The sequence below is a fragment of the Mycetomoellerius zeteki genome, unplaced genomic scaffold, assembly GCF_001594055.1.
Source record: "Mycetomoellerius zeteki isolate Tzet28-1 unplaced genomic scaffold, Tzet1.0 scaffold188, whole genome shotgun sequence".
NCBI classification, from domain to species: Eukaryota; Metazoa; Arthropoda; class Insecta; order Hymenoptera; family Formicidae; genus Mycetomoellerius; species Mycetomoellerius zeteki.
Window position 1 is genome coordinate 1,191,808 of NW_017256836.1, and position 22,081 is coordinate 1,213,888.

At 30.5% G+C, this 22,081-nt stretch overlaps 2 protein-coding genes across 2 annotated transcripts; one reads left to right on the forward strand and one right to left on the reverse strand.

Moving 5' to 3' along the window:
- Positions 1–1,607: 1,607 nt before the first annotated feature.
- On the reverse strand, positions 1,608–11,554 carry LOC108721879 (uncharacterized). The gene is made up of 18 exons (XM_018446665.1): positions 11,367–11,554; positions 10,386–10,797; positions 9,736–9,862; positions 9,484–9,627; positions 9,227–9,354; positions 9,029–9,163; positions 8,555–8,837; positions 8,152–8,307; positions 7,701–7,892; positions 7,452–7,603; positions 7,222–7,232; positions 5,489–5,579; positions 3,873–4,143; positions 3,245–3,492; positions 2,840–3,101; positions 2,523–2,750; positions 1,953–2,147; positions 1,608–1,797 (listed from the first exon to the last, which is right to left on the reverse strand). Exons 2-18 carry the CDS (start codon positions 10,473–10,475, stop codon positions 1,640–1,642), a joined length of 2,871 nt encoding a protein of 956 aa, XP_018302167.1. The 5' UTR covers positions 10,476–10,797; positions 11,367–11,554; the 3' UTR covers positions 1,608–1,639.
- Positions 11,555–14,761: 3,207 nt separating this feature from the next.
- On the forward strand, positions 14,762–19,598 carry LOC108721952 (monocarboxylate transporter 9). The gene is given in 11 exon segments (XM_018446800.1): positions 14,762–14,839; positions 15,241–15,438; positions 15,669–15,795; positions 16,938–17,152; positions 17,238–17,328; positions 17,396–17,667; positions 17,835–18,187; positions 18,759–18,909; positions 18,912–19,071; positions 19,159–19,353; positions 19,423–19,598. Coding segments are annotated over 10 exon segments (1,914 nt in total). The 5' UTR covers positions 14,762–14,839; positions 15,241–15,258; the 3' UTR covers positions 19,593–19,598.
- The last annotated feature ends 2,483 nt before the right edge of the window (positions 19,599–22,081 follow it).

A 22,081-nucleotide genomic window follows, 5' to 3' on the forward strand; every position in this document is an offset into this window, starting at 1 on the left:
TATAATGTGTTGACAAAGATGGTAAAGGATGGAAGCATCAAGTCCTTGTAATTAAATTAGAATATATAACGTCAAGAAATTTTGTATCATTTTTAATGTTTAAGTCGTTAATTTGTTTCTTAATGAAAATCATTTCAGACATCAATTTTTTATGTAAGAATTCCTCTTCATCTAAAATATCTATGGTATCCCAGTCGAAATCGTATGAGAAGTCAAGTCTGTGATCAATAATGACTGAATGTTGTGTCGTATTCCAATTAATGTGGTTTCGGTGTTCTTGAATGCGTGCTTTTAAGATTCTACCTGTTTGCCCCACATATGATGCATTACAATCTTTGCAGTTTATTCTATACATATACTACGTTTGAACGAGACAGAGTGGCATTATCATTATCTTGATTTATTCTTTGGAGACTGACAATTCTTTTATTATATAATCGATAACCTAATTAGCATGTCAACAGTATAATCTTACGCAAAGAGATCTTCTGTCCATTATTGTCAGTCTATGTGATCTTCATAATGTGTTTTCTGTGATTCATTGGCGTCCTATCTTATGATGTATCAAGTATGTATACAATTTATAGCATAGATAGACAGATAAATCACACTTTCCAATTCTATATATAATACAATTTATATATGTAAAAGTGTTAAAGTTTATTAAACTAAAATTTTTAATTATAATATGAATACCTGTGATTCCAATGTTAACAGAAATTTTGTTGGTCTTAAAAATAATAATGTAACGTTCCTTTTCGGTAGAACATTGGCGACTGATGTTATATCGTGCGGTTCTATTTGTTTGTGTAGTAATGAGCATATAATCATGTAGGAGATCTATTGTCCCCTACATGATTATATGCTCATTACCATACAAACAAATAGAATCACACGATATAACATCAGTCGTCAATGTTCTGTCGAAAAGAAAAGAATTAAAAATTTTAGTCTATGATTGTATCATATTAATAAATTATATCAGCAAATATCAACCAGCTGGGCTATAATAATTCTGATTTTGTATTCTATTGAATTTTATTTAACATAGCCAACAATATATTGTAATAAATATACATCTATAGGAAGATAATATACATTCATATTTATTATTATCATTTAACTGCTTTCTTAATTATCAATAATTAATTATCAAAATCTTACAGCTTTTGTAACGATATTACAAAAAAGTTATATTATGTTAGTCTTAGGTGCGTATTTTATATCTGGCAATAATCAAATTTTAATTTTTTATACTCTAATTAATAATAATACGTGTCACACAGAGTATTACAAATTTATCATATATCAATTACTTCAGTTTTATTACTATATGCATCTTTTTTATTATTACAACTAAAAATATTACAACTAAAAATTAGAAAAATTTTTCTTATTTTTATTGTACTAAAATACACATATAAAAATATGTAATAGACACAAATTTGTAACTTCAAGTACACTTAATGTGTAGTAATTAAATTCTTATCACATTAAATTCTCAGTATAACATATGTATACATATATTATAATACATGAACATTCTCTATATTTTATCAATGTTTCATATATGTACATTCATAAATTGAAAATATTAAACTGTTGCTAAATTAATCAATTACGTATTTTTGTGAAAATTTTATTGTTCCTCTGGTGCGGGGGGATTTTGCTCATTCAACGTATTTCTACGAAAAGCCCATAGTCCATCTATCAACCACAGGAAGACACAGGATAGGCTAAGAAAGGATGTGAAATAAAGCGCACCCACATAACTATTTGTTGAATCATGCACTAGACCTGAAAAAATATTTAATTAAAAATAAATAAGGTAAATAATAATAATGAAATAAGATAATAATAATATTGCTCTGTAAAATACTTTAATTATAATTGTATTAACATTTAAAAAAATTGCAGGCTGCTTTTATTGTATATTTAGAATTTCTCTTTACCGATAATTGGTCCTATGCTGATAGACAGGATGCCATTACAAACCATCTGAATACCGGATGCAGCCGGCAACCTCTCCAATGGTACGTAATCAGGAATGATTAGAGCTTGAAAGACAGCTTTGGTTCCCTTCGCCAATCCGATGATCAGGGCTACTCCGATTACAACGACGTAAGTATTACCCCATATCGATAGAACTGTCAAGAAACTAATATGAGAAATGATTTTATACAGAAGTTTACATAAAACGATAAAACATAGGAAATGTAAAGATCAATAAAAGTGCATATAAATGAATCCAGATAGATATAATATAATATTAATTAGATAATCAAATATAATGTTAAAAATATATTATAATATATCTACTAAAATATAGTATATTCAGATATATGTTACAATATAATTAACATTACGATTTCAATCGTGGTTTGATAATTATTATGATCAATGATTTGTAAATGTTGTCGATTGTCATATACGACATGCATTAATCATCTAATCAACCCACCCCAAAGATCACCTCGTGAAGAGATTCCTCGTGTTCGTATATTTTACGTGGCGGTACGTACTAGTCCTTCCAAAGGTTGATCCCAGCAGAGATAGCACATAAAGATTCCTGCAGGTCCAGCCAGTTTTTTGTGCCAACAACGGTACGCAAAGGCGCCCAGTAATGTCCGCGGCAGCTTGAATTGACATTACTGTAGCTATCGACGTTCTGTCGAGATTCGCCAATTCGGCTAGGACGAAAGGTATCGTTGCGTTGAAATTTGTTTCGGCCACCAACGAGATGCTCATACCTGTTTTTGAGATACGTATTATATGCATCTCTCAAGATTTTAATTTTATTTCGACAAGACTTCAATGAAATCAATTATTCATACTCTACCTAATACTATCGCTATATAACGATTATCACGAAGAAGATCGAGATCCATGTTTGTAACAATTTTTTTAAGAAACGAAGTTTGTCTATTTCTTTTCACTTCTGTTTCGCTATTGTCTGGACGATGGTTCGGTTCTCTTTCCTTTTCAGCATTCCTTTTATTTAATAATCGGCATTGAACAGCGTTATTTTCTACATTTGTCTCATCAATACATGAATTTTCCTCTTTCGGTATATTAGTAGTTTTGTCTATCAGAACACTCTGCTAAAAATGGAAAAAGAACGAGAGCCATTCAAATATAATTTACATCTCGCATATTGTTGATATAATAATAGACCGAAATATATAAAATGAAAAATGAAGAAGATATAGGTGTAAAATTATGCCATTGCTCACCTTTAACTCACCTCTTTCTGCTTTCCAAACGGTTTTAATAACGATGCACCAATTAGAGAATGTGAGGCGATTCCAGCAAGGGTCAGGAGAGTGCCGGTCGTGGCAAAATTCTCGAGAAGTACGTCTATTAAAAAGGGCATTAAGATAGGACCCAGACCAGTTAATGTAACTGAAAAACCCATAGCTACATTGCGTTTCTTGCGGAAATATGTGTTCAGAGCTAATGTTGTCGCTGGAAAAAGAATTCCTTGGCCGATACCTGTTAAACATGTGTTTTGTAACGTTTAACACTATCAGTTTTTTAAAACAATAATAGTGTAATTAATATACAAGAACTTAAATCTCTCAATTATAAAGCAATTTTAGAGACCAACGATAACACAATTATATTACTATCTGTTTTGATAATTGAAATTACTGGAGTACTAAAAGCTGTAATATTGAGTTATTAAATACTGAACCAAAAATACGCAACAACTATGCTTTAAAGATTCCTTCACTTTGCGTATATTATTGCTTTACTCTGCACGAATCCATTTTGCTCAATAGAATACAGTGGCGCTCAATACAAATGATTAAACGATTTGTCATATTACAGTTCTCATTCACGCCTTGATATTTATTGTGTGAATTATTTACCAATGATAACGCAGTAAGTGATAATAAGAGTCGGGAGAGATACGGCAAAGGCAGCGGCGCAGATTCCGATGACGACTGTCAGACTGCCGAAATACGCGACCTGGCGAAAAGCGAATCTCTTCATCATTGGACCGCTTATAAGACCGAGACTGCATGTTATTGTTCCATTAAGATGAAGAATTAGACTCGTTTGCGTCGCAGTGATGCTGAGACTTGCGAAACGTTCTGCGAAGATAAGGCCGAAACATTGCTGGACTGGGAGTACGGCTAGCTAACAAAGGAAATTGCAATTATTCTCGTGAAACTATATCGTTCAAATTTCGTAATATTCGCATCTTCTAGAATATTATCCATTAGGAAATGTTTGAGTAAAAAGATTATAATCTTTTAAGAAAATAAAAATATGAATTTTAAAAAAGAATGACAAAATCTAATCAAGTCTAAATCCATTTTTATTTACACAGGACTTTTATATATGTCTTATAAAAAATAAAATATTATCAAATTTATCATTAAAAATATTACAGATATCGATAGGATGTATACAGCGTGTTTCCTGTAACATAATTATTTAAAATGTTTTCGTTGTTTTTGATGCTACGAGAAAATACTACAGGGGATCTTCAATTCAAAGGGGCACATACTATGATGAGTAAAAAATTTTTCTCATATTTTTTGAGACGTCACCTCTATTTTTTTAAATAAAATTGTAGATTTTTTTTACACAATATACAATTCCTAATTATTCTGCACATAAAAGTATTCAGGTAGTGATATAAAAAACCAATAATTTACGAGATATTTTATACTTCATTCCGGCATATAATATTGACATAAAATATTGAATAACTCGTAAACTATTAATTTTTTGATAATCGTACCTTAATACCTTTATATGTAGAATAATGAGATGAATCAATTGATGGAAAGAAAACACATAGTTACTTATTTAAAAAATTATCCTTTTTTTACACACACACACACACACACACACACACACATATTTTTTTTAAAGCAACTATGTGTTTTCTTTCCACCAATTGATTAATCTCATTATTCTGTTCACAAAAGTATCAAGGTACAATTATAAAAAAATTAATGGTTTACGAGTTATTTAATATTTTATGTCAGTATATGCCAGAATAAAGTATAAAATATCTCGTAAACTATTAGTCTTTTTATATCACTACATTAATACTTTTATATGCAGAATAATTAGAGGAACCGTATTGTGTAAAAAAAATCATAATTCCATTTAAAAAAGTGGAGGTGACCTTGACGTTCAAAAAAATATGATCTTGTGAAAAAAATTTTTTGCTCGTTATAATATGTGCCCTTTCGAATCGAACAATATACCTTGTGATTTTCTCGTATTGTCAAAAACAACGGAGATATTTTAAATGATCAAGTTAGAGGAAACGCCCTGTATATATAAATTTTTGAATGATTTCGTTCATAAATGTTTATTCATTATTCGTTAGAAGATGCTTCAAATTATTAAAACCAATTTTGAGAATAAAATTAAAATTGGAGAATAAAATATAGAATAAAGTTATATATATATATATATAAAGTAACAGGAAATAGTCACATTTCATAATTAAAAAAAAACTTACATTGATAACAGTCACGCCGACGACAATCATCCATGCCCAGCCCCGATCTGTCATATCACTTGCCATTCTATCAATCGTATCAGTTGCTATTCTGCAAATATATCATGAGAGCGTAAATTCCTAGAGATTTTCAATTGCAGCCCGTGTTCGTATCATCGACAAACTGCAAACCTAACTGCTAGACAACGAACACACAATCACAAATTTAATTGGACAGGTGATAAGATATGCGCTGCGGATAAAGCCCCTCTCATTTTGATTCAGTTGTTATGTATATGCATATAATTTATGTATACTAAATTATATGTCTTTTCTTATTAAAAACAGTTGCATTTTTTATTCACATATAAACATATACACATTCACATATTTACGCCTTTTATCGTAACCATGTGATCTATCAAATACTTCTTCAATTAATTAATAAAATAGTGATATTTAATAGCAAGAACGAGCTCACAATTACTCGTCATAATTCAACTCAATTGACTCTACCGACCTTTATTATATCTATAACGAAAAATACAATAACGACTTTGACAAGTGTTGTTTAAATTATAATAATTAATTTTTTAGTTTTGATAAAACTTTATCGGTAAAATTTTTTTGCTTAACAGTTTTTGCAAATTTACTCTACTTATAAGTTGATAACAAAATTGACATCGTTTCAAATTATTTATGTTTCTTAAAAATCTAGTGATTAAAAAAAAGTGCAAATGAAAACAAATGGTTACTTGATCAACTAGTTACTTAAACGGTACAGAAGTAGCATTGAAATAATATGTTTAACTTGTTATTCTGTTTGTTCTTTATTAGTGCCTTGGCTTCTTTATCTGTCTTAATGACTCACAATCAGTTCTCCCTTCTTCTCGTGCGAATTGCTTACTTTGTAATTAAGCAAAAACGTTTAATCGAGTCGTCAAGCCTCTGTGTTAGCAAACAATTATATCGGAGTTTCTTAAGTACAACTGGAAAATTTTTCAATGCCGCAATGTACTATCACAACGTTAACACTCACGGTCAATTTAAAAAATTTATATAAATATCAAACAGGATTTTTTAACATGCTTCGATATGGATATTCGGCGCATAAAGCCAAGGGAAATATGTTCTGGCACGAACTGTGGACGATCCGAGACTGGCCGAAGAGAAAGAAGCGCGATGAAAACCGGCTCCGCTACTGTATTCGAGACCGAGCACGATCATTCGTAATGTTTTTACTCGTCTGAACGCACGCGTGCATGCAGTGCTACGTTGGGGATACTTATTATTTATAGTCGCTTTTGTGAACTGAATGCAAATTAATAAATGTGTCTTATTATGTCTCGTAAGTGCAACGACACAAGCTTGCTATATCACACTTGTGTCATATCAGTCATAGTTCTATCTAGTTTCATTGAAGCACTTTTGTTGTAATTTGATATATAAAAATGCAGCTTTTTCAGAAAAGAGCATAAATAGATATGAAAATAAATATTATTTATGAAATATTTATCAAACGTGTCCAAATTGATAATTTTTTCGGACGACTTTATATAAGAATATAATGATTAGATTCTTTTATTTGTGTACAGAATAATAACTGATTTGATAAGGAAATTTTGCGGATAAACAGAAGAAAAATGAATCTGTTGTACTTACAGAAATACATATAGCGTAGCATCTACGATAGATAAGATATAATTCATCAGAAAGATTACAAATTATGAAATCATTGAGCATTTTTCACATACTTTGATCCATTCTAATGCACAAGGACTATTTTTTTTAATAGAAAACTAATTGTGTTGTAAAAATAAATTATTAATCTAAGAAAAAGTTATTTTGAAAAAGAATGATTTATTTGATTAGTTTTTATGCCGTTTTAGTTTATATACTAAATTAAAAGAATTTAACATAATTAATAAAAATACATTAGATAATTTTATGAGACTACTATATTAAATTGAAAATGTTATTCTGCTGCATTCTGTTGTAATTTCTTAACAATAGCAAGTTGTCTACAAAAGACACGATAAAAAAATTCAATACTCCACACGACAGATGTGACAAGTATCATGGCAGTCATCACGTGAAGACAGATTTTGTAGCTACCGCTGACATCTCTGATGTATCCTTTTTTAACAAAAAATAAAGAATTAATCTACGCGCTATTATTTTAATACATAAGAAACATTATTATCTCGTATATTATTGTAAAAAAACGTTATACCAATTAAAGGACTCATAGTGATTACGCATAAGCCTTTAATCACCATAAAAATTCCAAATGCACTTGGTAGCTTCTTCAAAGTACAACATTCGGATATGCAGAGATTTAAATTCACCAACGTAGCGCCACGTAAAAATCCAGCTATTACTAATGTGACAATCAACGGTGCTTTTTCTGATTGTTCCGCTAATACTGTGTAAAAAAAAGAAATATTACATTTCTCTACTTGCTCATAACTTTCTGTAAAATTGCATTCTATATTAAAGCCTTTATTATTAACCGACTCTGTTTTGATTATAGATAAATATCATATTTCTTTTAATAAAAAAATTACTTTGATAATCAAATATAATTTTAAATGAATATAATTAAATAAAACATATAAATAAATGCTTATTGCAGTAATAAAATTTAATAATAATAGCTCTTTTAAACTTAATGAGAGAATTACTGGAGCGTGTGATTCCAACGAGGAAGCTGGAAATCCAAAAAATTATGCGTTTTTTCCAACCGAATTTGTCGAATAATGTTGGCAACAGCAGCCTAGCGAGGATATCGGCGAATGCAGTCAGGGACAGACAAAAGGCTACCTCCGCTTGTTTCATTCCTGTCATTCGTCAAGTTCCTACGAGTAGTTTATGTAACTCACGAGCAGTGCCGTAGCGAGGATGCTTTCTGAGATCGGTGTCTTTCGAGGTCCCTATAATATTGCTCTAAACAGATTTGTTTATATGCAACGCGAATAACTTTCAATATTTCCATGTTTAGAACACAAGGGAGCTCTTTCAACAAGGTAATACACATCCTTTGCTACGGTACTGATTATATTTAAGTTATACATTTACAACTCTCACCAAGATCCGAGAGAAAGAAAGGAGTCATTAATTTATAGTTTGACTCAGCCACGTAAAAAAAGCTGCAACCTAAAGCGACATTTAAGTAAATGGAATTTTTGAGAAGATCCAAGTCAAAACATGTTTTTAACTTGTTCATAAACGACTTCTTTTGGGGTGAGATTGTTTCAATGTCTGCGATTTGATCTTTGGTCCACATTGACCCATTTGACATCCTTCGTGCTTCAGTATGAACCGATTTCATTAATAAGGCTTCATTCTCTCGTTTTTCATCAGACTTTTTCTAAGAAGAAATATATATGTCTTATTAGAGAGAGAGAGAGAGAGAGAGAGAGAGAGAGATGTTTTAATAACATTATTATAAATGAGTGAATATACATATTTTTTTCTTAGTGATTTAATATAAAAATTCGGGATATCAACAATTCTGAGAATTACTTAATAATTTAATATTTTATGGATTAAAATAATTACCTCGACTGGTGGTGCCTGCGATCGTTTTTTAAGTGGACGTAACAAACATGATCCCACTAAAGAATGTAATGCCCATCCCCCAGCGATAAGAATTGTGCCACGAAATCCATATATGTTCAGCAGCATATGTATTAACTGTACAAATAAATATCTAATTCTAAAATTTTTTTCTTTTCGCAAGTATCTATGTACACTTACCAACGGTACGAACATCATTGCCAACGCGTTCCCTGCCATGGAAAAGCCTACTGCTTGTCCACGTTTTTTGTCAAAAAACGTATTTAATGCGACGAAGGAAGAAGCCGTGGCAAGGCCAGTACCTAGACCTACCGTAAGATATATTATAGTTATAAAATGAATTTTATTTATAAAAATTTGAATGTTTTAAATGACAAAATTATATAATTGGTAGATTCTATAAGTATATATATGTATATATATATATATTTAGATACCTCCTAATACACTATAAGAGCAAATAATATATGGTATACTATTAGCTTGCGATGTAATTATTAAACCACAGCAGCTTAACAAAGATCCAAAAAATGCGACTTGTCGGTAAGAATATTTTTTTAATAATGGACCAATTAAAAAACCTGTAAATTTATAATTATTTTAATAAGAATAAATAATCTCCTTTTTAAAAATGACACAATAATTACAATTTCTGTTGTAAACTGAATGTTACAGAAATCACGTTTTACCTGAAAAATTGACAATGGCATCTAAAACGCCCATTATAATTGATGTCCATGTGGAGTCGACATTAAGATCCTCCAACAGATCTTTAAATAGTAATCCGAATGATGGATCCAAGGATCGCAAAGAGAGCTATAATTTACGTTGTTATTAATAGAATATAACAAATAAGATTTTTCTATGTATATGCATATATATACATATATATACATATATATACATATATGTACATATATATACATATATAATTATTATTATTGCAAATGAGTAAAAGTGACCTTTTATAAATTTAATTTAACTCTATTTTATTTTTACTGTGTGTCTTATATTTCTCAATTCATTTATTAATAAATATACATAGAACTAAAGGACATTTAATAGTTTATAATATAATGTAACGAAAATAAAGATGACAAATGACATAACTGTATTTATGAAATTGAGAAATCTAGGAAAAATTGAAAATTGTTGGAAAAAATTGTAATTCTTTCTACCGTTTTTCCATAATATTTGTACATAATACTGTCTTTTTTAAATAATAAATTTTGTTGCGTCATTTTCTTTGTAACGTAAGTATTTTTATTCATGTTGAACGTTAATAATTCAAACTTATATTACATAACAGTTTAATATAATAATAACTCTGTTAATTTACCGTAATTAGACTGCTTCCAAGACAAACGAACCAACCCCAGCCACCATCTGGAGCTTGTCCTTTAATGTCATTTTTTTTATTTTCTGTCATAATCCAGGGGAACGATTTCTCACACGGTTTACTATAAATTATTAACGTTAAAAAGTACTATCGAAAGCTAAATTGTCAATAATGATCTTTAAATCACATTGTCACACGAACACTTTCTAATCGATACTGATACTGCTCACTAACCGCCAATCGAATACACTTGTCACTGCGTGACTTTCTGTTTCAAACTAAACATCAAATACGCTGTCTATTTACTTCTCTTCACTTGTCTCCCACTCTTGTGGAAGAATACACTGGTCAAGCGGGGGATTTAGAACGAATAATCGTTGTGTGTGTAGTCAATCAAATCGTATATTTGAAACTACAAAGCGATGAATAATATATATATATATATATATATATATAAAAAACAAGCATGTTACGTAACATCAGAGACAAATTATTTTGGTATTCAGCAAATTGATATAGTTATATGACACGCAAGGAGTAATCAATCAAAATTTGGCGAATATGCCGAACAAAAAAAATATCTATCGTATTGTATCACATGTTTAAAAAAGTACACATTTAATATCGATATCTTTAATTAGAAGTTATATTATATGCATTATCATATGTGATCTTATATTCTATGTTATCTAGAGTGAAAGATAACATATGTGTAAGATTATAAATTGTGCAATAAATAAGTTTTATCAAATAAATAATAATATAACAACTACTTAAGTAGCAAGATGATGTCTTTTATATCAATAAGACGTCACTAAACGTCATTTTGCTATTTGAATATACATAAATTAACATTATATTTTATATTATTACTTAAGTATGTGCTATAATGTCGTAATTTTCAATGTCTCTACAAAAACTATATTAAAACATTAGATACTTGATGCGAGGTATATAAATAATAAATGCAATAAAACTTACCGTTAATCATAAAAAATTGATTGTTTTATAAGTTTCTTCGACTACTTCTTGTACCGTTTCATACATTACTCACGCATTACTTATTTCTTACTCAGCAGCACAAATGGTTTTGCGACTTGTCAGACCAAGTAATCTGAGACAGCTGATATAATTGGCAAATAATTGTTAACGTCAGTGTCCACTGTGGTCACAAGCGAATCATTTGCAGTACTAGTCGACCTTCGTTGGTTGGACGTTTTATCTGTATCCACATTGCATATACATGTAGATAGCACTCAAGAGACGATAGGTATACGTTGGGCTTATATATAAAACGTTACCTGCTTTCATCAATAAAATTATTCCAATAATTATAACAAATAATTTTTATAATATCACATGATGAAATATACAATGCAATAAATGTGTTTTTACATTGTAAACTTGTTCAACAATAGAACTAATTATTATAAAATTGGAAGATATTTCTTTGAAAGATAACAATAAATTAAGTTCTATATTTATGCCTCACTTTTCTTGATAAATGCGCTCATATATATAGTTTATGTTACACATGAGTTTCAGAAAAAATGCGTACATTTTTATCAATAAAAGAAAAAGTATAAATATGAATCTTAATTATTAATATTATGAAATCTCTGTGCTAATATGCATTAATTAATACTATAAAAATACGATAGTAAGTACGCTTACAATTATATTGTGACATTCGCTGATACAAAGCAAATTACGCCTTAAGTTATGCAATTACGAGGTATGTGATGTAAGATGAGTAAACGTTGCACAGGTGCAGTTTACTTTAGTTTTTCTGTAATATTATATATTGATAGTACCATTTCTTACTTTAAACAGGATTGGATAAGTTAGCTTTTTTTTTTAACTAAATTAAGTTAAAGTTAATAGCCTTGAAAATTTAACTTTATTAAAATACAAGTTAATCCATAATGAAATTAATTGAATTAAAAGTTAAGTTAATAAAAAAAGTAATTGAAAAGTTAAAAATTAAATTTAGTCCGAACGGACAACTAAAAAAAAGAAAAAGAAAAAGTTTGACCATTTGACATAATTTTTTATATTTTTTCTTTCTCACAGCATATTTATTAAAGAATCTGGTTATTTTTGTTCACAAGTAACGATTATACAATATAAAATTACTAAACTATGTGCTCATTATTCTCTCGCATTGTGTCTGAAGATTAACTTAAAAAAAATCAAATTAAAAGTTAATAATTACCGATAAAATGTAACTAAATTAAGTTATAAAGTTAAGAGTCTAAAATGTAACTAAGTTAAGTTAAAATTAATTAACTTTTTAACTTTTTAACTTAACTTTTATCTTTTTAATTTAGTACTATCCAACCTGATTTTAAAATAAAATAGTTGTTGTATATATCATCAAATTAAATATTATTTTATATATACATATATATTGTATATATACATATATTCATATACATTGCATACAGTGCATTTGATACGCGTGTGCAATACATTCTTATGTCTAATGTGCTGTGTGCAATATGGCCATATAAGCAATGAGCTGTATATTATAGACGTGTGTGTAAACAAAGTTGTAGGCAACTATTTTGTAGGCAAATCTTGACGCAAACGGAGTCCTTTCGCTATTAGTAGGTAACTGATGACTAATTTTACAAAAGTTTGTCAGGTTTTTTTGTTCTTCAATTGAAATTCAATTCTTAAATATCAGTTTCTTAATAGACAAAGGAAATTCGTTTTTGCAGATTTGAACCGATTTGGGTTAATGATGCATTGCATGCTTTACTTGGTATATATTCACAATTATGTATTTTTTTTCACAAGAGTGGAAATAGAAATAAGTGAAGAAGAGTAAATAGACAGCATATTTAATGTTTAGTTTGAAATAAAGTCACAAGTGACCAGAATATTTAATTGTAACGTCAACTAATATTAGAGCATGTGACAAAACGCTATTATTATTATCAGTCATTGATAAGTTTTCAGTTCTGGAATTCGCTGATAACTTTTCAAATATTCATTTTTTAAATTTTTTAACCAAATTTTTTAAAATAAAAATTCTTCAGTAACTTCCATTCATTTAGATGCTATCTAGGTATTAATTTACTATCATAAATTTATATACGCTTTCTTTCACAATATTTTGTTCAATTATAAACTGACAAACTGGCGAAAAACTGAAAATTAATCAATACTAATGAAAGCACTCAGTGTCTAACAGTTTTTTAGAATGCTATAGAAACTGATTATTAAAACTAGCTGTCAACTGATGATCATTATCAGTAACCGACTTCTTGTAATCAGTCATTACAGAACATCATATGTTATTGTACAAGAGGCGCCGACAGGTGGATGCAGCGGAGTTTAATTTTTCGTGAGTAAGAATTATACAGGATAGAATGAAAAACGTAATATTATAAGATCTTTCACCATAAAACCGCGCTTATCTGACGTACATCTTTGAATGTTATGTACATTGTAAATCACACAGTAGTAGCCGCAGATTTCTTATCTGTCATATGCAAGTTTACAGAAATGGTGAACTGGTAACAACTGGACAATAACTGAGCGAGGATAATTGATCATCTAACTGATGATTAAACTGGACAGCGCATTTTATTAGTTATGGATCAACATAAAACTTGACAAATATTGACGAGTTTTTTTATTAGTAACTAGTAAGTCTATTTTAATATACCAATTGTACTGTCATTAGTTACAATGAACAGTTAGTCATCAGTTATTTATCAGTAACTTATTTTCATATACACTATAATTTTCATTAATGATTAGTTTTTTTATCAGTTTTGACTACATTTTTCTCAAGAGTTATACTTCTTAAAAAATATTATTACTTAATAATTATTTAAAATTTTCTATTTTAATCTTTTATTTTGTCAATACTTTTGTACATAACTTTTACAAACTTTTCTACAAAATTAGTATAATAAAAGCTTCTTTTACCTGTATACATACTGTTATATTTTTTAAGAAATGAACAAAATCAAAGAGTATTTATAATTAAAAAAATTGTTTATTTTCTAAATCTTTGATAATTTGTTCCGTTTAAATTTGTTTTATTGTTACATTTAAAGTAAATTCTTTAAGTTACTCATATTTATTGTTGATTAATAATTAGCTATAAAGAATGACGTCTCTTATTATTGAGAATTCAATGACAGTTGAATTAATTGAAGCATTTACGAAGATCAGCAAATATATAAGACATTATGTTTACCTCTACTTTTTCTTTTTTCATGAGATTACGTATTTACAGATGCTACAGTGCTAATATTTCACTCTGGCTTAAGAATGGATGTTTAATACGATGACACTTCTACTACGTAGATAAGAAGACTTCGAAATCGTTTCTGGCATGCCTCGCTTAGTCGGAAACTGTCTACCTTTGATTATCGTGTTCGAAATTGTTGACGTGTTTTAAATTTATCTATCTATTCTCTCTGCTAGTCCGCTAGGTAAATACTTAAATCTTATCTTCAAATCCGGTACAATAAAAATAGTAAAAATATAGTTTGATCTGATTAATCTATTATATAATCTAATATATAAATGTTGAATGAAGGATCTATTGTCATAAACAAATTACATCCAAATAATGCTAATAAAGATATAATTATTATAATTAATCTCATGTTACAATATTTCTGTTAAAAAAATTATTGCTCAAATATATTTCATATCAATATATTAACATGAAATCTTTATTTTGTTTGGAAAACTTTTATTTTTTTTGTATGACTAAAAGAAGATATACCGAATTCAATAAAATAAATTAATATCTTTAACAATATTAGACAAGTATATTTACAACTGTAATACACAATAAAAAAGAACTAAATGTGCTCAAATGAATCAGGGAAGCGATTATTGCAACATGACAGAAGTCAACAGCACGATAGATACATCCACTACCAACAACGCTATCGAAAAAAAAAATAGCATAACTGGAAAGGTAGAAGAACTGATAAATGAAGAGGATGAAATTACTCTAGAAGATTTGGCGCCAGACGGTGGCTGGGGATGGATGATTGCACTAGCCATGATATTAATTATGGTCAGTTTAATAATAATGCATGGTAGATATGTAGTATTGTTCTCTCTTTCTCTCTCTCTCTCTCTCTCTCTCTCTCTCAACACACATTGAGCTATTGAAATAGATACATTACTCTTCAAATAATATTTGCTTAAAAATCATTTCAGAACTTTTCTCAACACGAATTTGAAGAATTTTGCATGTAGATATGTAATAAAAAATTAATAACATTCTTTTTCTCGCTGTTCCAGTTCACTACAACAGGCCCAATGTCATCATTTGCTATAATCTTTGGTGATTTCCTTGAAGATTCCGGACAGGCGGGCATGGCATCGAGCCTCTTTAATTCCGTCTTTATGGTCACTTATTCTATTGCCAGTAAGTGCATGTAACATATTCAATAATTAAAATTAAAGAAACGATTAATGTAAATTACATTTGCACAGTTATTAATATTAATTTCTATATAAATTTAATAGGAACGATTTGTAAATAGTGAATTTGCAAAATTGTATACTTTCTGCATTATTCATTTCTTTGATATAAAACTTTTTTCGAAAGAAGAAAATACATTCTATGATAAGAAAATTAAGCTTTCAATATAAATCTCATTTTTCTGCTCTTAGCTTTCTATCTCAGTTTTCTGCTCTTTCGGTATCAGTTAAGTCAATTAAGTCATCAGCTTCTTGTTGCAAGTTTTACCACTAACACTTTCATACGAAGAATTAAATCGAATGACATGTGATTAAAATTTTGAACCGGCACATAAACGCGATTATAATGCATATGTTTCCGACACACAAGGAAAATCACAAGGAACATTTGAATCTACTAAATATAGTCCAATTTTTGCTTATGAAAAAACACTCTTTTCCGTTATTATGTATATTCTTGATATATATATTGTAATTATCAACTTAGAACATTATTTCTAGTGAAGAAATATACTTAGAGCATTATTTCTAGTGAAGAAATATACTTTTACTGTCAATGGAGGTCTTAACATTGAAAGCTCCAAGATACTAAATTTTATTATAAGTTAAATAAAGTCCTTGAATAAGAAATTAAATAGAATTTTACATCTAATTTTTATTATTATATAAGTAAATTTATTTACATCATTAGTGTAAAATATTTTTATAATAAAGAACGCGAAAATATTTACTCTCGTGTCGGAAAAGGCCGGCAACCTCCCGACAGTATATACATCCTTGCCCACAGAAACATCTCTCGAAAAATTCGCTGTTCGGAACAGTATAAAAACTGTAGGTCCCATATGGCAATTGAATAATCAGCGTGCACAAGCATATGAAAGAGGTAAACACAGGCCAGAGACCTAACGTAAGAAGCACACACACAGAGAGAAGAAGAAGTTCTTGATAATATATAAAATAATATATTCTACAAAATGCAGATGTTTGCAACTTAAACATAATGTATAATTAATAGTTAGTAAAATATGATATAAATAATAAATAATAAATCTTGTTATAAAAATTATTCAAATATTTAATTTGCAGGCTTGCTCACCAATACATTGTTGAAGAGATATTCTACAAGATCGGTCGGAATTGTAGGTGTACTCTTCTTTGCGTTACCTAATATCGTCATAGCCTTCGTCAGAAACATATACGAGATGGCTTTTATCTGTTTTATTGAAGGTTTTGGATTGGGCCTAATTTTTACAGTTACCAACACAGTTTTCAACTCGTACTTTGTAAAGAAAAGAGCAAAAGTAAATCAATTAATGTCTAATAATTAAATGTGTTTAAAAACGTTGAATTCTTTCAACTTATTAAAAAATTTTCTCTTGCCTTTAGGTAATGTACGCGTCGCAAGTCATTATTGCGTTGGGCGGAATTATTTATCCTACATTAAGTGAAAAGATGCTATCAATCTACGGTTTTCGCGGTAAGTGTCACAAAGATAAAGTTTTCGAGATTTGTTATTATTCATTTTTGTTTGGTACTTGTGTTAGGTACTGCGGCAATAATAGGCGCTCTAAGCCTTAATGGCGTCGTTGGAATGATAATGATGCATCCCGTGGAATGGCATGCCAAGAAGCTGGAAGATGTTCGTGCGGAAAAAGCGCGCGAAAAGGAACAAAACATTTCTCAGGAATTGGCACTGTCGAATCGTCGTTCAACTATTGACGTGGTCCACTTATCTTTTAAGACTAAATGGAACAGTCTTTGTAATCTCACGGAAGAAAGAGGCTCAGAAATGCCATTGCTAATTGAAACTGTTAAGGTGACAAAATTCAGTAAACCTTAAAATCCCCATTTTACCTTGTCAGTCAAATTTTAATTTTTCTATATTATTACATTTGAACAATATTAAGATAGTGATAAGTGAAAATGAACCGAAAAATGTTCAACATAAATGACCAAAGAAAGCTATATAATTTTGTTTACAAGGCTTCTGCGCAAAGAGTTGCATCAGTCTCAGCAATTGAGAGTCGCGAAAGAGCAAAATCAGGATCTATATGGGAAAGTTCATCGAGGCGTACATCGACTATCTCAGCTTCTAGCTTAGTTAATTTGGCGACTCGCACGACTTGTATATTGAGCGATATACGACAACTTCATCTGGAAAAGAAGACCAGTGAAAGACAGACAGATAAAGAAAATCAGGGGAAAGAAGAGAAACAAAATAGAGAAATCAACGAAAAAAAAGAAAAACAAAATGAAGTTCAGGAAGAGGAGGAGAAACAAGATAAAGAAATCCAAGAGAAAGAAGAGAAGCAAGATACTGAACAAAAAATGTTAAAGTAAACATACAACTATTAACAGCTATTTGCATAATTGAATATATAATTTATACGTCTCAAGATTTTAGGCAGTCCTGTTATTAATTGGTATTTTATCCTTTTACATAGGGCGTTTCAAAATTCGTGCTCACTTACAAGACGTGATACTTTATGCGAAAAGAATAACTTTTTCTTTTTGCAAAATTGCGTCCGACGAGTAGTTTTGCAAGAGAGCAGATTGAAGTTAATAAATAAGCGCAAAAATTATTTATTGGACGAAATTTTGTTACAGGAAAAAGTTGTTCGTTTTAGCATAAAGTATCACGTTTTGTACTTCGCGGGCGCGAATTTTGAAACACCTTGTATATCTCTACAATTCAATAATTGCAATTTATTTTTCATGATATATCATAATGGCTACGTTTACACCGTGCGCTTAGTCCGCGACCTATACGATAGGTGTCTTTGTTTAATATACAGGATAAACAAAGACACCTATTGTATAGGCCGCGGCCTAAATGCACGGTGTAAACGTAGCCAATATATAATTCCACCTTTATAATTTACACTTTGATTTATCTTGACATGAAAGGTATAAAACCATTTTGAGAGAACTTGTGGATATGTCCTTGGTGAAGAACGTCTATTTCATAAATTTATGCTTTGGCGTCAATTTCGTGTGCTCTTCCGACATTGGTTTTATTTATCTTCTTCCAATTATAATAACCGATGCAGGACACTCAAAAGACTACGCCGAAAAGCCTATGCCGCATTGAGTGTCACAATTAGTGGAATAGGTGAGCTGGCGTCAAAAATTTTATTGTCAGTTTTTACACTGATGATAAACATAAAATCGAAGTATATATTCTTTGTCGCCACAATCTTGATGGGATTCGCAAGAATAGGTAAGTATATTTAATCCTATAATTGAGTAAATAAATTATCGTTAATTTTTAGTTTCTAAAATGGTATATAAAACTCACATTGTATAGGTTTTTTGCTGTATGAGCATACACTTGAAGGCGCGTTAATTACGATAGCATTAATCGGCGTCGTACGATCGTGGCTGCTAGTTTCGCAACCTTTAGTTATCATAGAAGATCTCAACATAGAAAAATTTGCCTCGGCTTACGGGATCAATTCTGTTATCAGCAGTTTAATTACGACAATTTTTGGTGCCATCGTAGGTAAGTTGAAAAAGACTGTTATACAATTTCTAATCTGTAACATAACGTTGTACGTATGTTTTATTGCAGGAATTATTAAGGATTGGACTGGTAGCTACAAAATGTATCAAATTTCTCTACTAGTAACGAATAGTGTATTTATTTTACCTTGGATATTGCAATTCATTTTCGTAGACTTCAGAAAATGGCGGAAGCAATGCACGCAGAAGGCTAACACCATGAGCCATCAGTGGGAATGAAGAAATGTGGACATCTCAAGAATTAATGACCTGTATTGATCTATTTTTCTCAAGTGTATTTTTGCTTTTTCTTCATTAAAACGTTTAGTATTTTTAATTATTCTTGATGTACATGGTGCATATCAATATTTTTATATAGTATTATTTTTTTATAATAAATATTTTTAGAAAAATTAGATTTAAATTTTTATTTAATGAAAATTATACGGAAAATTACAAAGATAGCTTATAATATTTTTAGAAAGAAACGCGAGAGATGTATATTATTGAAATTGTAAGATGGAACATGATTTTTGTTACAGCACTTTATTTGCTCAAAATTATATAAAGTAGATTAATATTAATTTTATAAGTATTGGTATTCTAAATTATTAACTCTTAAAATTAATAAAAGATTAAAAATTATGAAATGTAGGCGTAATCACTTTTCTATGTTTGTTGCCTGTTGTGATCAGTAAATCATCTCTAAGCCAAAGTTTTAACAATCTACAATGGAGATAAAAAGAGGATCATTTAATTACTTCCAGCAATATCATTAAGCAACATCTTATAATAAATGACAGAACATATCCAGATAGCCAAGTCTGTCAAGATCAAGTATTACTATTTGTGCGTTACATAATATTATGTTGGCAGAACTCGGGCAGTACCTGAGCATGATCTGCCGTCACAGTTAGTGTTAGTAAAAATGTAGCAGAAAACGAGCAGTTCCCGTATCAACATATATTATTAAAAATCCTATAAAAATTATGCAGAAATTCTTGGTATAAAAACAGTGCATTTTGAACATTGCATACTGACGATAATCATCAGAAACTAAACCAAACTTGAGCATAACGTGATATCATCATATTATACTGGCAAATGTTGCCAGAAATCAAATTTATCTGCTTGCACGGCATGTAAAAGCATGGCAAAAATCAAATAAGTGCTGCTGTCTTAAAAAATAATAGCAAAAGTACAGCAGAAACACGGCATGGAAATGTTATATCGGACCATAGTTCTTCCGTTTACCCCCCCCTTCCCCGGCGCCCGACTATCTATCAATATTTACCTCATATTTAAATAAAAACCGCTATTATTATTATCAATAGTTTTATTATGATTATCAATAGTGTGAGATGCATGAAGGACAGGAGATGGAATCGATTAAAGGAAGTAAAACCAAAAGAATTCTTTAGAAGAAACAGTTATATTTTAGATGTGAATCGCTCGCAGTCGCACATAAGTCTGACGTAATCATGACGCGGTGTGCCGAGCGACCCTCTACCTTAAGTCTGCTCGACAACGAAAAACGATTACGAAACGCCATCTTAGAACGATCGCTCGACTCAAAGGCGCCTCTTAGGGGCTCCGCACAATAAAAGGAACAGGGAACAGAGAACAGAGAATAAGAATTTCACTATTAGAAATTATGTATTGTGGAATACACAGTTTCTGATAGGTTGAAATTCTTATTCTCTGTTCTCTGTTCCCTGTTCCTTTTATTGTGCGGATTTTTTATTGTGCCCCTTACAGTCCGGGCATCCTGACGTCATGGTCGCCTCGACCATCTTCGCTGTTAGAGACACTATAATAAGAGACTGGCATAGATGGGCTAATTTTTGATTGGCTAGATATGGAATGGCAGAAGCCAGTCAAAAGTCGTGCTGGTAATAAATGATAGTACAGTCTGAATTCTGATTGGCTTCTGCTTTCCTACTTTTTCTGCTTTTCCGTCCTAGTTGCGAACGCGTCCTATGATTTATCGTCCTGTGAACGCCATTTTCTATCCAACTAGAACTTATGCCAGTCTCTTATTATAGCGTCTCTACTTTGCTGTCTGAATCATGTTCGCTTCCTTCCGGTGTTACTACTCGTCTCTTATATAGCTTCAACCGTTCTGGTCCGAACACGCCAGTAAAAGGACGCTGAGTTAATTGAAATCCTTCTACATCCTTAATAACATATCTATCGCGATCTAGGACCGAGTCCACGACGTATGGCTCTTTGTACTTGGGAGCTAATTTCTGATTAATGCCAAGCGTCGTTATGACATTCTTAACCATTACATGGTCGCCAGCATGGTATACAATAGGTTTTTTGTGCTTCGCATCGTACATTTGTTTATTATAGTCTTGTAACGCACGCATTTTTACAATAGCTTTCTCTCGAAGCTCGTTTCGGTCTTTATCTAAATCCTGAATCGCATGAAAGTATTCTTTAAGACTGTTATCTGTGAAACCGTATTGCTCATTACCGAACAACAGCAAACTAGGTGTTGTACCTATCGCCTTATGCAATGTACTGTTTAAAGAGAATTGACTTTTGACTATGAAATCAGTCCATTTCCCTTCTGACGATAATTTAGAAAAGATGGAGCGCAAGAAACGGTTAATCCGTTCTACCTGCCCATTATTCTGAGGACTGGTGATTGCCTTTAACATGTTCGACGTTTAACGGTCTTAAATAATTGGCAAGTTCATCGGACTAAAGAACTTCCACGATCA